The sequence below is a fragment of the Grammomys surdaster genome, unplaced genomic scaffold (assembly GCF_004785775.1).
Source record: "Grammomys surdaster isolate TR1022 unplaced genomic scaffold, NIH_TR_1.0 150, whole genome shotgun sequence".
Classification (NCBI taxonomy): domain Eukaryota; kingdom Metazoa; phylum Chordata; class Mammalia; order Rodentia; family Muridae; genus Grammomys; species Grammomys surdaster.
Window position 1 is genome coordinate 1,718,968 of NW_021604608.1, and position 13,034 is coordinate 1,732,001.

Below are 13,034 nucleotides of genomic sequence, written 5' to 3' on the forward strand. Positions count from 1 at the left end.
TACTTGTTTTTAGACATGATGATCAGGCAGGCCTTCAATTTGCAGTTCTACTACCTCTGCCTCCCAATTAGATAGGATTATAGGTATGTGCCATCAGATTTGGCTGTGTTACTAGTTTTAAAACTCATTAGAGTTTTAAAATTCACTTGGGATTTGAGAAGTGGTTTGAGTAGAAAGGAAAAATGTATAAAGATAGTGTAGATGATTATACAAAGGCTAGAGTTGGCCCTATTTGCAGTGTATATGTAAGACTTAGTATTAAAGGGTTAATAGGATAAGATTTAGTTCCCAAGAAGACTCATTTAATGTTCATTTGTGGTTTTATGAGATGAAGTGGTGAGAGGATTTGGGGAAAGTTTGAGAGGCAAACAAGCTGGTGAAATGTGAGAAAAGTCTCCAGTCTTAGGTAAGTAACGGTCAACTTGATAGACATCTTGGGAAAGTCTCCAGTCTACGGTAAGTAACAGTGACTTGACAGACATCTTGGGAATGTGAACAAAGTAGGTGGGGTCATAGGCTGGACTGAATTGACATGTAAGTAAGAGTTCCAGTGGGTTGTAGAAGGACTTCCAGAACTGAGATGTTCTCTGAATTGCTGAAACTTGAACTAAGCTGCTCTGTGGTACCTTGGCATCAGTTGACTGGTCACTTGGTGTGGACTGACCTTTAGGGAAGGTGTTGTGAGTTTGGAAAAGGCCCACTTTTCATCAGCCTGGATTATATCAACAACTGGATGATACTTCAATCCTAAAGGGGGTAGACCTTGACCTTGTAATAAAAGGAGGAGCTTCTTTTGGAGGCAGGGAGATCTAAATTTAGGTTTAGACACTATGCAAATGAGCCTTTTGCTAGAAATATTGATATATAGAACTGTATGTATTGTGATGAAAGCATTTTTATTTTATAGAGCCTTTTTTCTATTTAATTTTTTTAGGCCTTAACAGTACATGACAACTTGGCTATAAAAATTTGCAATGAGATTTTAACAAGTCCATGCTTACCAGAAAATCGGGTTTATACAAAAGCTTTGAGTTCAGTAGAACTCAGTAGCAATGTTACAAAAGATCTCTTGCTTCTGCTGGATGAGATTCTGGAGGTAAAGCAGTTTTTAATAATCTTGAGTAGTTTGTGTTTATATGTATCTCAAGGTGGAATTTAGATGGATGTATTAAGTAATACGTATATATTCTGCATGTTCATTTGAAATAATTTTTCATGAATTTCATGTAATTTAAGAATGTTTTCGAACTTGATATTGGTATATAAACTTTGAAAGATTACTTATTTTCCATTTCCCTCATCCCCCATTCCCAGCAAGTAACAGATAGGACATGTCTGAGAGCCTTGGAGAAGATTAAGAATCAGTTAGGAAATGGAAGTAAAGACATTGACCAAGGTGTGGTAACACAGGATGTCAACACAACTACAAATGTTCTTCAGAATGAAAATGGTAAATACATATAGACCTGAATATCTATAAAATTATATTTTTATTTTTACTGAGATATTTATTTTGGTTGATTGAATTTCAAAAATGAACAAAAACCTTTTTCTTAATAATCCTTTTGATAAAAGCTAATCATGTGTTTATTCTACCTTTCAATTTATTTGAGTACATTTCTTACTACCTGTCTTGCCACGAGCTTTTACTTTGTAATATTCACACTTTTGGAATGGTGATTCATTATAACATTCAATAGCTGCTAATAGGACTGTCTTTTTTTTGTTTGTTTGTGTGTGTGTGTATAATTCCATATATGGAAGAATATATGACTCCTGTGAGGAATGTAAAACGAACTCAAGCAGCAAAATCTACTCAAGGAAAAACTAACAGAGGTAATGTGTGCATTGACTGCATCTTGAAGTACAGTTGTTTTCAAGTGAAAATACTAACTTTGCAAGCTTCTTTATCTTTACTGTCTTAGAAATAAAATTTTTTGAATGTTTTGGGAATGCATAGCTGTTTTTTACTTCCTTCAGATGATGGGGATTATTGCTTTTTCTGAAGATCGTAGGGTCATTGTTCCATATGCTTTTGAATAAAAAATATACCAAAAAATTATACAATAATGTGATCTCTGGGGATAAATTAAGAATAGGCTAAATTGCTAGGCATGGAGTACATACCTTTAATCCTAGCACTTGGGAGGCAGAAGCAGGCAGATCTCTGCGAGTTTTTAGGCTAGCCTGGTATACAGAGTGAATTCTTAGACAGCCAGGGCTATGTAGAGACTTCAGTATCAACCAAAAAAGGAAAGGGGAAAAAAAAGTTAAATTTTGAGTTGTATTTGTAGTATTGGTGTGAGAAGTATTAGCATTTTTTGTGAGTGAGCATTTTTTCCCCTCCCAAGACTTTGCATTTTGTTTTACTTCCTTCTCCCTGTCTAATTTCATTTTTCTTCCAGTCATTTTCCCAAGGGGTATCCAGCAGTTGAATATTTGCTGGAATAAATACATGTTTAATAGTAGGGGATCATTTTGAAAAAGATTTGAAATTCAAGGCTTTTTAAATTGTTTTATTAATTCCTTATTACAAAAGCAATGCATGCTTATTACAGAAGAGTAAGAAAGTACATCCAGGCAGACCTACCATCAAGAACACTAATAGTCCCACCCATGAGCCAAACATGATATTAATTACTGAAAATAGTCTTATGGCTCTGTTCTAAGTATATTTAATCTTTTCTAGAATAGAATCTGGCCATAACATTGTTTCATAACAAACCAGTTATTTAAACACCAATTACTGGATATTGTTCCAAATTACTTCCATATTTTTGGATGTTTTCTTGGGGATAAATACATTATTGAAAACAAATAAATAAAATATGAGGGGGAGATATATAACAATGAATAGGATATACAATTTTCAAGTAAATTGTCAAATGAACAATTGATTTTGATTAGATTACTTTTAGTTATAGAATAAAGTATGAAAATTCCATTTTTTAATAGTCTAAACATAATATATACATGCTACATTCTATTTCTTATAAGTGAAGAACATTGCAGGCCAAATTTATTATGTCTCTCTTTTTTCAGAATAGGTTCTCATATATCCTAGGGTAGCTTCAAAGTCACCATTTCACCTTGAACTCTGATTACAGTCTAGGAATATAGGTGTTGTATCACCATGCTCCATTTTACATGGTTGAGCAAACCAGGATCTTTACACGCTAGGCAAGCACGTTACCCACTGAGCACAGTCCCTGATCCTGACTTCTCAATCTTGTAGAATCTAACAAGCAAACCCTGGTGAATAAAGGTTCTTTTTTTTTTTTTTTTTTTAAAAAAACAACTTTGAATTATATTTACGAACGCATTTGAATTTTCTACGTACAAATTTAAGTATTTTACAAGCAACCTGTATCTTGCTGTTTACATTTCTTTTGAAGCCAGGTACAATAATGTCAGCTGTAATAACCGCTGTTCCAGAGGCTGTGTGAGGACAGCTTGAGCCCATCAGTTTGAGGCCAGACTAGCTAAGCAATGTAGTGCTTCAAAGATAAATATATATAATACAGTTTCATTTAGAAACTGTTCATTGATTGAGCTTGCCCTTGTAATATTTTTGCTAATTTTTCCATATTAACTCTACCTCTGCTGTAATAGAAAACTGTTTTATATGTGTGTGATCATTCATTTATGTGTGCATAAGTGTTCATGTGGAGGTCTACTTATATTTGAGACAAGAGTTTCTCACTAGTCTGGAGCTCTCCAAGCAGGCTAGGCTAGATGGCCACTGAGGGATCTAGGCAGAGCCCCTGCTTGTCTCCGCCTTCCCAGTGCTGGGATTGTAAGTATGTGCCACCACTCCTCACTGTTATTTGGGTTCTGGCACTTAAACTCTTATCCTTAACAAAGCCAGAACTTTACCAAATGAGCTATCACACTCAGCCTGAGATGTTTTTGTCACCATATGTGGTGACCTAAAGTTTACCTCTTTGTTACATATTTGTAGTGCTCATCCAAGAAGTTTACATAAATTTTAGTATTTCCCCTTCCACTATGTATTGAGAGCATCAGAGTAGATAGGAATTAGGAAATGTGTTGAAAGAGACTGTTGTGCTGAAAATAAAAGATTTAGATGGCTTGGAAACTAGATTTGGAAACACGAAACCATTAAAAATTTTGCCAATAAGTTATACTGTCTTTAAGGACGTAGAAAAGCGCCAGTTTCATCTAAGACCAACAGGAGACGCCAGACTGCGGGGACTGACTCCGAAAGGTATGTCATGTATTTCTATAAGACAGAGAAGATGCCCATCAGTTTCATTTTGTTCAGAAGTAGAATATTGTAATTTTCTTGTGAGAGAAACTTTGTATACTATAAGATAGTAAAAACTATAATTTATCTGTGATCTTGGTAAATAGTCTAAACTTATCTAGAACATTTGACTTAAGAAGAGGTGTATATTTTTATTAGTTGGCATTGGCTTTAGTAGTAGTTTAATATATTTTCTTGGTATTGAGACAAGAGTTTCCATGTATTCTCATGTATTTCCATGTATTGTTTAATAACCTTATATACATGACTCTTATCTTGATTTAGATAACATTTGGATTCTTTCAGTTACAATTCTGCTTATAACTTTAATGTACTAGTGGTTCGTGTTAATAGTTGTTTTTTTTTTAAGTCACTGTCAAGCCATGGCTGAGCTTGAAAAGTTTATAGCTATCTTGCATTTGTTTAGTCATTGGTATTGGACCCTGCATGCTTTCTTAGATTAAGTCTTGGTTAAAGTGCTTTTGGGGGGACTTTACAATGTTTTAGTAATATACTAAGTTAACATAGTACTGTTTTTGTTTTTTGTTTTTTGTTTTTTTTCCATTTGAATTCTAAATCCTTTAGGACAATTGTATGGTCCCTATGTAATTACAAGCTTTACTGTAAAAGCTTGGTGCTTTGCTTCTTTCCCTATATGTATGACACCAGGTTTTACCAGTGGATTAAAAATGACCAGACTAGTTAGGTTTTCTGATTCACTTGGCAGGACAGCCATCCAGCCATTGTTTTTTGGTTATTGCTTGAAATTTTAGTTTTAAGCTTAGTTATTAGACTCAGACTATCTATTACACAATATTGGAATATCAGAAACCAAAATTTTTATTTATAAATATTCAGATTTTTAAAGCTTATATCTAAATGAATGTTTTTAACATCTATTTAGTGATCATGAACCACCATCAGAAATGAAGATGAGATTACCCAGACGAGCCAAAACAGCTGCGCTACAGAAAAGTAAACTTAACCTTTCAGAGTTTCTTAATGAAGAGTCAAGTTAAGAGAGCTGATGAGGATAGAATCCTTTGAAGTTGTGCTTATATCTTTGCTTTAATAGTTATTATGGTAAAATCAGAAATGCTTGCTGTGTTTCTGGAAACATGAATGATGCCACATGACTTCAGCATGTGTCAGTGTGATCCATCTGCATGAATCCAGACTGGTTTTTATCAGAATGTTAGGTGGGCCTAGAAACCTGCTTTTAAATAGGTTTCCTAGGTAAACCCTATGAAACTATGACATTTTGGAAAGATTTATAATTAGCCCACTAGCTTATATTTGAGAAGCTTAGACTAGCTGTAACATAGGTGAATATGTCAGACATCAAACAAATGGCATTTGAAGGGTAAAGTACATACAGTTACACAGAAAGCTGCTTAGGACCACTGAGGGCCAGCATAATGAATCAAAGCACTCCTTATTTCCATTAAACAATGGCTTTGAGAATTACATCATTCCTATACTGAGTATTTATTTGATAACTTCACCTCAATGGGTAATTTCTCTTCATAAATCTTTCCATATAGGAACACTAGTTTATGAATAATTCTAGATTAGGGAGGTGTTCACACAAACATTAATCATGGAAGATACATTGGGTTTTGGCACATCAAAATATATTCTACCTTGAATAATAAACAATACTAATAGGAAATAAAAGTTATAAGAAGCCACCTTTATGTACTGATTTATGAGCACAGTTTCCTCACTTAATTTCAATTATCTTTTGAAGTTGTCACTGTTATGAAACATAAATATTTTGAAACTTGCATTGTATAAAAGTAGTCCTTTTTCTTTCTGCCTAACCCAGAGAAACACCTTTTATTTGGATAAAAATGTCCTAACATGAAATTTTTATTAATTGTGCTTCTGCTTCTTTAAATTTATTTATCAGAGGCTATTTAACAGATGTTCTGAGATGGAGTGAAAGGTAATATTGCTGGTTTTTAGAACTAAAAGGTTATTCTATATACATATGTGCTTTATAGAACTCAGAAAAGGAGTCAGAGTTACAAAGCAAGAATGCTTATTAAGCAAAAGGAAAAGGCAGATATGGTAATGATATAAACCAATGAAAAACACTGTTGTTCTTTATCTCTTGGCTCTATGTCTTTTCCTGTGCTTCATATTTCTTATTGTTATAGTTTTTGTTAAATCCCTGTCTTAAAGTAAATTCGTGGGGAATAGGAAGTAAGCAGGGCTAAAATGGCACATTAGCATGGTGTAAGGGAAAGCTGCTAGGAATGAACTATCATCTCATTTATACACGTGCAGAGCAGCCAAAAGGAAAGACGCTATGATCATGTAGACACTACCAATGTTTTCCTCTGACTTTAAGCACTGATCCACTAGTAGTAGTTGTACTACTCAGATTTTAGACAACAGCTGTTGGCTGCAGTATACCTAGCATCATTAGCACTTCTACGGAATATTGTCCTGCTTCTACAGGATACTCCTGTAAACTTTGGAGCAAACTGCTAAAATACAATAAAACCAACAGGTATAAAAACAGATACTCTTTTTTTTTTTTTCCATTCAACCTTGTGAACTAAACCAGTGTTCTTGTTTCCCACTGAGGCACAAGTTTGCTGAAGAGTAAACATGCAATTGTGCCACTGCTCTCATGGCCCACAGATGAGAGGTTTAAATTACAGAAAGGGAACTAGTGACCCATTTTTTTTAAATGAATGAAATCATGCTATTTGATAAGCTAATCAATCTTTTTCTATACATATATAACTTTAGAAGAGATACACTTCTAACTGATACCTTTGCCTTTCCCAGTTTGCTTCGAGGTAGTTAGCATCCACCTGTTACACAACTGTTCATGGGTTAGGTCATTATCACACATCTTTACAATACTAGGTTTCTAAATTACAGAATTTGTCGTATGTGAAAACTGCACAGAAATAGAACTAGGCCATTACATATTTAAGCTGAGGGCATTAAAAAATTCACCGATTAAAAAGAGAACATCAAAATTTGCTTTTGTTGCAAAACCCCACAATGTCTTGTTTAATGTATGTAAAAACAGAATATAATAAAATGATTAATGCTAATGACCTAATATAAAGACAGATCACAGGACTAGAAATATTTTAGTATCAATTGGTTTTCATGAGAAAGAATATTGACATAAAAAATAAAGATAGTGCAAGGGTTGCAGACTAATTTTCTTCATTTTTGAGATTTTGGTTATGAACTGTACAGCTTGCTAGTGATGCCGCTGTTAGATTCCACTCAATAGGATGATTAAGGCACATCTTAATGGGGCTCAGTGGGCAGCTTGCTGGGTTCCCATCAGACACATCCACTTTCTCATCAGTTTTCATTTGTAGCATGCTGTAAAAAAAAAGTGTAAGGCATTTTAAGTTTAAATTTCAAATTGTCAACCTTGTAGAAAATTCTGGAATATTTTTTGTACTCTAAAGCAAACTGTTTATGATCCTGACACCTCTAATTCTATAGCTGTCTTAGTGAACTGAGTGTGATGAACTATATCATGTGTAAATATGGCATGTGCACGCAGATATCTCAATACAAAAGCCATCAATCACTGCATTACATTAGCTTAAATAAGAAAGGCATTTAACTTACTGGCAAGGTTCAACCCTTTAGCATCAGAACTACTTTTAAGAGAATAAACATTTGTTAATTCCTGCTGTGCTCTAAGCTCATTCACATGCAATAAATAATCATTTTAATTTCAGGAAAAGGCAGATATGGTAATGATATAAACAAATGAAAAACACTGTTTTTTGTCAGTGATAAACTGTGTCCCAGAAATATGAGCTATGTCATACTATAACTGGTGTGGTACTAGAAACATCGTTTTCCTCTTCTCTTGCTTCCTCTGTTAGTTTTCTAGTAGACTGATTATCATTAAGACTAGACAAAAAAATAGGCCTGTTTGGTAGGAGAGTGTTGAGTCATCCATTCAATCTCCTCTCGTGGCCAGCTCAACACAGGAACACAGGCAGCACCTACAGGATAATCAGTATCCTGCTTGCCGATTACATACAACTCTTTTTTTGTTTTCTTTGCTTACCCACCCATCTGTTCTTCCTCCCTTTGATTTCTTCCTTACACTATGTTTTACCAACACTGGTTGACAGTCTCCATGCTTCTCTTTTTTTTTCCCCTCTAGGCAGTCCTTTTCTACTATATTTTTACTACAAATAAATTTAAATTATGTAAAATTTCAATTTATATAATTAGATATTAGCAAAGTAACAATTATAAGTTAGCTTAGTTACTGGATGTAATTAGTAAATATGAATATATTTTTTAAAAATAAAATAACAATTGACAGAAAAATCTAAATGACAGTTACCTGAAATGTTAAATTTTGAAAGAAAAATTTTGGTTTATTTGTTAGACTGAGGTACCTGGGTATTTCATGTTTTTTTTTTTTAAGTTAGTGAGACAGTGGTGTTTTTCTTACTATAAGGATTGCTACTAGTTTAAAGAAAAATAAAAATGGTATTTTTATTACCTGAATTTTGTTTTGTTTAAATTATGTATGTGCGTTGTGTGGGTGTGTGCATATGAGTATAGTGCATATGTGAGTGCTGCCTTTCAGAAGAGGTTATCAGATTCTCTTGCTACTGCTAAAATATCATCTCTCTAGCTACAGAAACGACTTCTTTGTTATTAGAGGATTTTTGTTTTCTGTTTTGTTGTGTTACTGGGCAGGGATTGACCTAAGACATGCTGTGTTTGGCAAGTGATGTGAGTGAGTGGCAAGTGTCAGTGGGTGAACTACTAGTTAAAGCAAGTATGCAATAGCCGTCTTTTTGAGAACGTAAGGCAAGCCATAGAGATATGTCAATGGGAGTGGGCTGACAGCTAAAATACCAAGTATATTGCTAAAGAGAAAAATACAAGTCGTGGTCACAAATTAAGTTTTGACAATGATGCATTTATCTAAGAAAAATAATATTTTCATAAGTACGTTATTATTTTCAATACCTTAAAGTATCCTTGTCTAATTTTATTTGTATGAAAAAGATGACATCTTGTCAACTTAAGCTTAAGAGCAATTTAAAATACTTTAAAAAAATATGGAGCTATATTATCAGCTAAAATGTGTAGCACTGAATAGTCCAGTCAAAGGAGGAAGCTGGAGGAGTTACTTATGCTAAGTCAGGTTTCTTCCATCAATGCAGCCAACCTTGACTGAGACACAGGGACTCTTAAGTGGTTACGTAGAAATCTCACGCTATTTCAGTATTTGTAATCTCTCAGTTTAGAGAGTATGACAGTTTAGAGAGTATGTATGTGCATTTGTAATTGTATTTTGAGGGTCATGGAATTTCAACTGTTTGTGATAATGATTATTGATAATTCTAAGGATAAAGAAAATTTAGTATATCTAACTTTAAATTGATTTAGGCTTGCTCATGGCTAGAACTGTGATGTGACAGTAAATTGCAATTTTGGTTATGTGACATTGGCTCACAGTAAACTTTGTTAGCTAGACAACATTCAAAGAAACATTAAATTTTCATGTGATCTACATGTCTGAAAATATCATTTATAGAACAGTTGCTACAGTCCAGGCAAGCTCTTTATGAAAAGTCTTTTCTCTGTTACCTCATTCCCAGTCACCATATACTAAATCTTATCGGCTACCGTAGTTCTAATTCTGTCATGATTCTCTCATGTTAATAGCTACCACTTAATTCTCACAATTCTTGTGATATACAGGTTTATTAGGCAGCAATAGTCCCATAGGAGAGCCATTTTGAATACATGAAGCTTCCTTGTAGCATCAGCTAAATAAAGAGCTCGATTCAATTCTGCAAAATGGGAAAAATGTTTGGGCATAGACAGAAATGGGATCCATGTCTGTCTCTTCAGAAGGAGTGAGAAGTCACTATGCACAGAAAAGCTGGGTTTTTGGATTGTATGACTGTAGTGTGCTTGTCAGCATCAGGTTTGAGCTGGACAAATGAATTCTGGACAACTGAATGACTTTGCTCTAAAAATGTTACAAATATTCTAAATACTTAATATGGTCAAGCTTGAGTCTATAGTTTACTGTCTCCATGAATTTATCCAAATATAAAGTTGTCAAGATGTGCAGTCTCACATTTCTGATTTACTAAGCAGTCAACTGAAGGATTTTTGGTGTGCTGGAGTATGATTTTGTTAGTTAGCACAAAGCAAAGCTTTTCTGTTCCTGCACATGCTCACCAGCTGGTCTATATGGTAACTTTAAAACTTTAACCAAGATCTAGTATATTAGGAATGTAAAACCTGTGGGATCTGTCTTCAGAGTTTGGGAAGGATACAGGGAGAGAAGGTATTCATGAATTACCAGAAAAACAAAGCAAAACTGTAATACATTAGTAAGGACCAGAGAAGCAAGCTGATGCCAGCAGAGTGGGAAGGCTAAGGTAAGAAACATTTGAAATAGGTCTTAGAGGATGAAGATCTTAATTTAGGGCAAAGGAATTTACGACTCCAGTTCTGATCCCATGCTTAGCTGAGTGCACATTTTTCATCTGTCGACTTAATGGAATGATTAAGTGTATTTATGTCAAGCATAGAATGTATGTAAAATGTCTGGGCCACTGACTGTATACAGAATGGTTCCTCAATAAATGTGAACTAATGTTACTCCTGTTAAAAATCAAAGGGTGCAAGTGTTTTCTCTCATGGTAAAATATGGTCGGTTCACGTGTCATCTGTTTGTGTTACGACTTTAGGTAAGGCTTAACTTGTGTGGTAAGGGAATACAAGGAGGCTAAAGGGGAATCAAATGAAGAGCGCCATAAGATCTAAGCTATATATTTGGGATTGCCAGTGTGACTATGAATACTCATTTGAGTACGCTTTCTTGGTTGACATACTGAAAAAGATCATAGTATTTTTTCTTTAATGTCCTAATGTCAAGTACCAATTTCCACTGAAATGGCACTGAGAAATTATAAAGTATTGATAGTTAAAGCAGAAAAAAGATGACAGGATTTTTAGGAGGTGGTAGGTGACTGAACCATGCTTAGATTAATTAGAAGAGATTAATGCTTAATCTTGTATAGTGCATAAGGCTTTACAGAAGTAAGACAGCTGTTTTAAAAGAGCAAGCCTGGCTCCTTCACGGTCTCAGTGTCTCTGTCTTCTTGCCTCTTCCTTTCCCCTTTGAAGTTCATGTTTGTTGAGACCATGAACACCACACTCTCAAATCTTCAGGACCATGACCTAAGTAGACCCCATTTCTTTACAAAATACCCACTTTTGAAGTATTGTGTTACATAAACACAAATCAAGAATCTTATATTTATGATTTATTCCAAGTTTTAGAAATATCTTTCAAATTTTCAAATATAATGGTGATACAAAGCCTGTCTTACTAGTAAACCATAGTACTGATAATAAAGAAATTCACGAGAAATCTAGAATAAAGTACTAGTTTTCTTTTCAGCTAAGTGAAGTAACAGACCCAGAAAGGCACTAATGTGGATCTTACTGTCAAATTTATGGACTTGTATATTTAATTTGGAGTACTCAGGACTAGAGAAACCGGAAAGAGTATTGGTGCAGGGAGAAGGTTCTTAAAGGTGGGGGGCCTAGAAGAACATAGGTGTTATCAAGAGAAAGATGGGAAGAGGGGTAGGAGGGTAGGTTAGAAGTGGTGGTAGTGAGGATAAGCAATACTAAAGGTCTTTCAAAAAGACTTATGGAAACCTATTATAAGCACATATCCACATGTTCATATAATTTGAAGTGGTGTTACCCTACACAAGGAATATGTTCTTAGAGCCATGGGCTGCCAAATAAAAAGTCCAGTGCCACTGTGGTATGTTCCCTCCTCAAGCTGTTGATAAGAGGTGTCTTAAACTACTCCTCCCCTCCTCTGAAATCATATAGGTTATTGTCCTTGCTGTTGGTTGCCCACCAGAACTTGGTGGTAAGCCCATAAACATTGCTGAAGACTGCACATTGGCCACAGGACATGGAGAAATCAACTTGGCACTGACCACGAAGCTTCCTTCTTGATGGCTCACTCTTACTGGAATGTAAAGCACAGGGTGGTGGTAGTGGTGGGTAGTTATCAACAGTTTTACCCAACTGTGACCCTGTGACATGCAATGACTGGTGTGGCAGGATATGCACATGGATACAATAATGTCACATATATCATGGATTTGCTGATTGGATTTAAGGCTTAATCTGTAGGAGGAGACATGTCTGTTACTATGAATTGTGTCAAGAACCATGGTTAGGTAGCTCAACAGGATCTATGGGTAAACCTGCTAGTGTTCTGGTAAGTGGATATAATATCAAACTGCTTTCTAAATTTTTACCTTTATACCCTTCGATTATTGCAGCTCTCAGACCACATCAGAGATGTCGATTTGTGGACAGTGATTAGCAGAAATCTGTAACTAGTTAAACTGCAAAGAACAGCTGTCTGCTGAGTGTTGGGCCACATATGGGACATCTATATCACCTCTTACCTCTGTAATGGTCAGCAGGCATCATGAAAGTGGAGGGGGATGAATTTTAAGCCAGAGGTTGGGGAGGATCAGAGTCAAACAGAATCTTCTGGACATGACAAGACTGCAGTGCTCACTGTGGTTTTCCACATAAGATCAAGCCTGTCAGCATGGTAGCATGGAGGGGAAGTGGTTCATGTTTGGTTTCAGATCCTGGGACAAGGGACTGAGGTAGATATCTTACATATCAACACAGACCTGGCTTCCATTTTCTCCCAGCATCCCTTAGTTCCTACCTGGCATAC

The 13,034-nt window shown here is 35.2% G+C and overlaps 2 protein-coding genes across 3 annotated transcripts in view; one reads left to right on the forward strand and one right to left on the reverse strand.

Annotated features, from left to right (window-relative positions):
* The window catches only part of Ncapg (non-SMC condensin I complex subunit G), a 28,398-nt gene extending 22,662 nt beyond the window's left edge, over window positions 1-5,736 (forward strand). Inside the window, exons 17-21 of the mRNA XM_028765209.1 lie at window positions 935-1,096; window positions 1,315-1,450; window positions 1,765-1,836; window positions 4,159-4,228; window positions 5,172-5,736. Of these exons, the coding sequence (XP_028621042.1) occupies window positions 935-1,096; window positions 1,315-1,450; window positions 1,765-1,836; window positions 4,159-4,228; window positions 5,172-5,286 (555 nt within the window). The 3' untranslated portion in view covers window positions 5,287-5,736. The remainder of the gene's footprint in view (window positions 1-934; window positions 1,097-1,314; window positions 1,451-1,764; window positions 1,837-4,158; window positions 4,229-5,171) is intronic.
* A 1,638-nt stretch (window positions 5,737-7,374) lies between these two features.
* Window positions 7,375-13,034, reverse strand: part of LOC114619395 (ligand-dependent nuclear receptor corepressor-like protein) — a 141,485-nt gene continuing 135,825 nt past the window's right edge. For both annotated transcript variants that reach the window (XM_028765207.1, XM_028765204.1), the window contains one exon: window positions 7,375-7,627. In XM_028765207.1, the coding sequence (XP_028621040.1) occupies window positions 7,453-7,627 (175 nt within the window). In that variant the 3' untranslated portion in view covers window positions 7,375-7,452. The remainder of the gene's footprint in view (window positions 7,628-13,034) is intronic.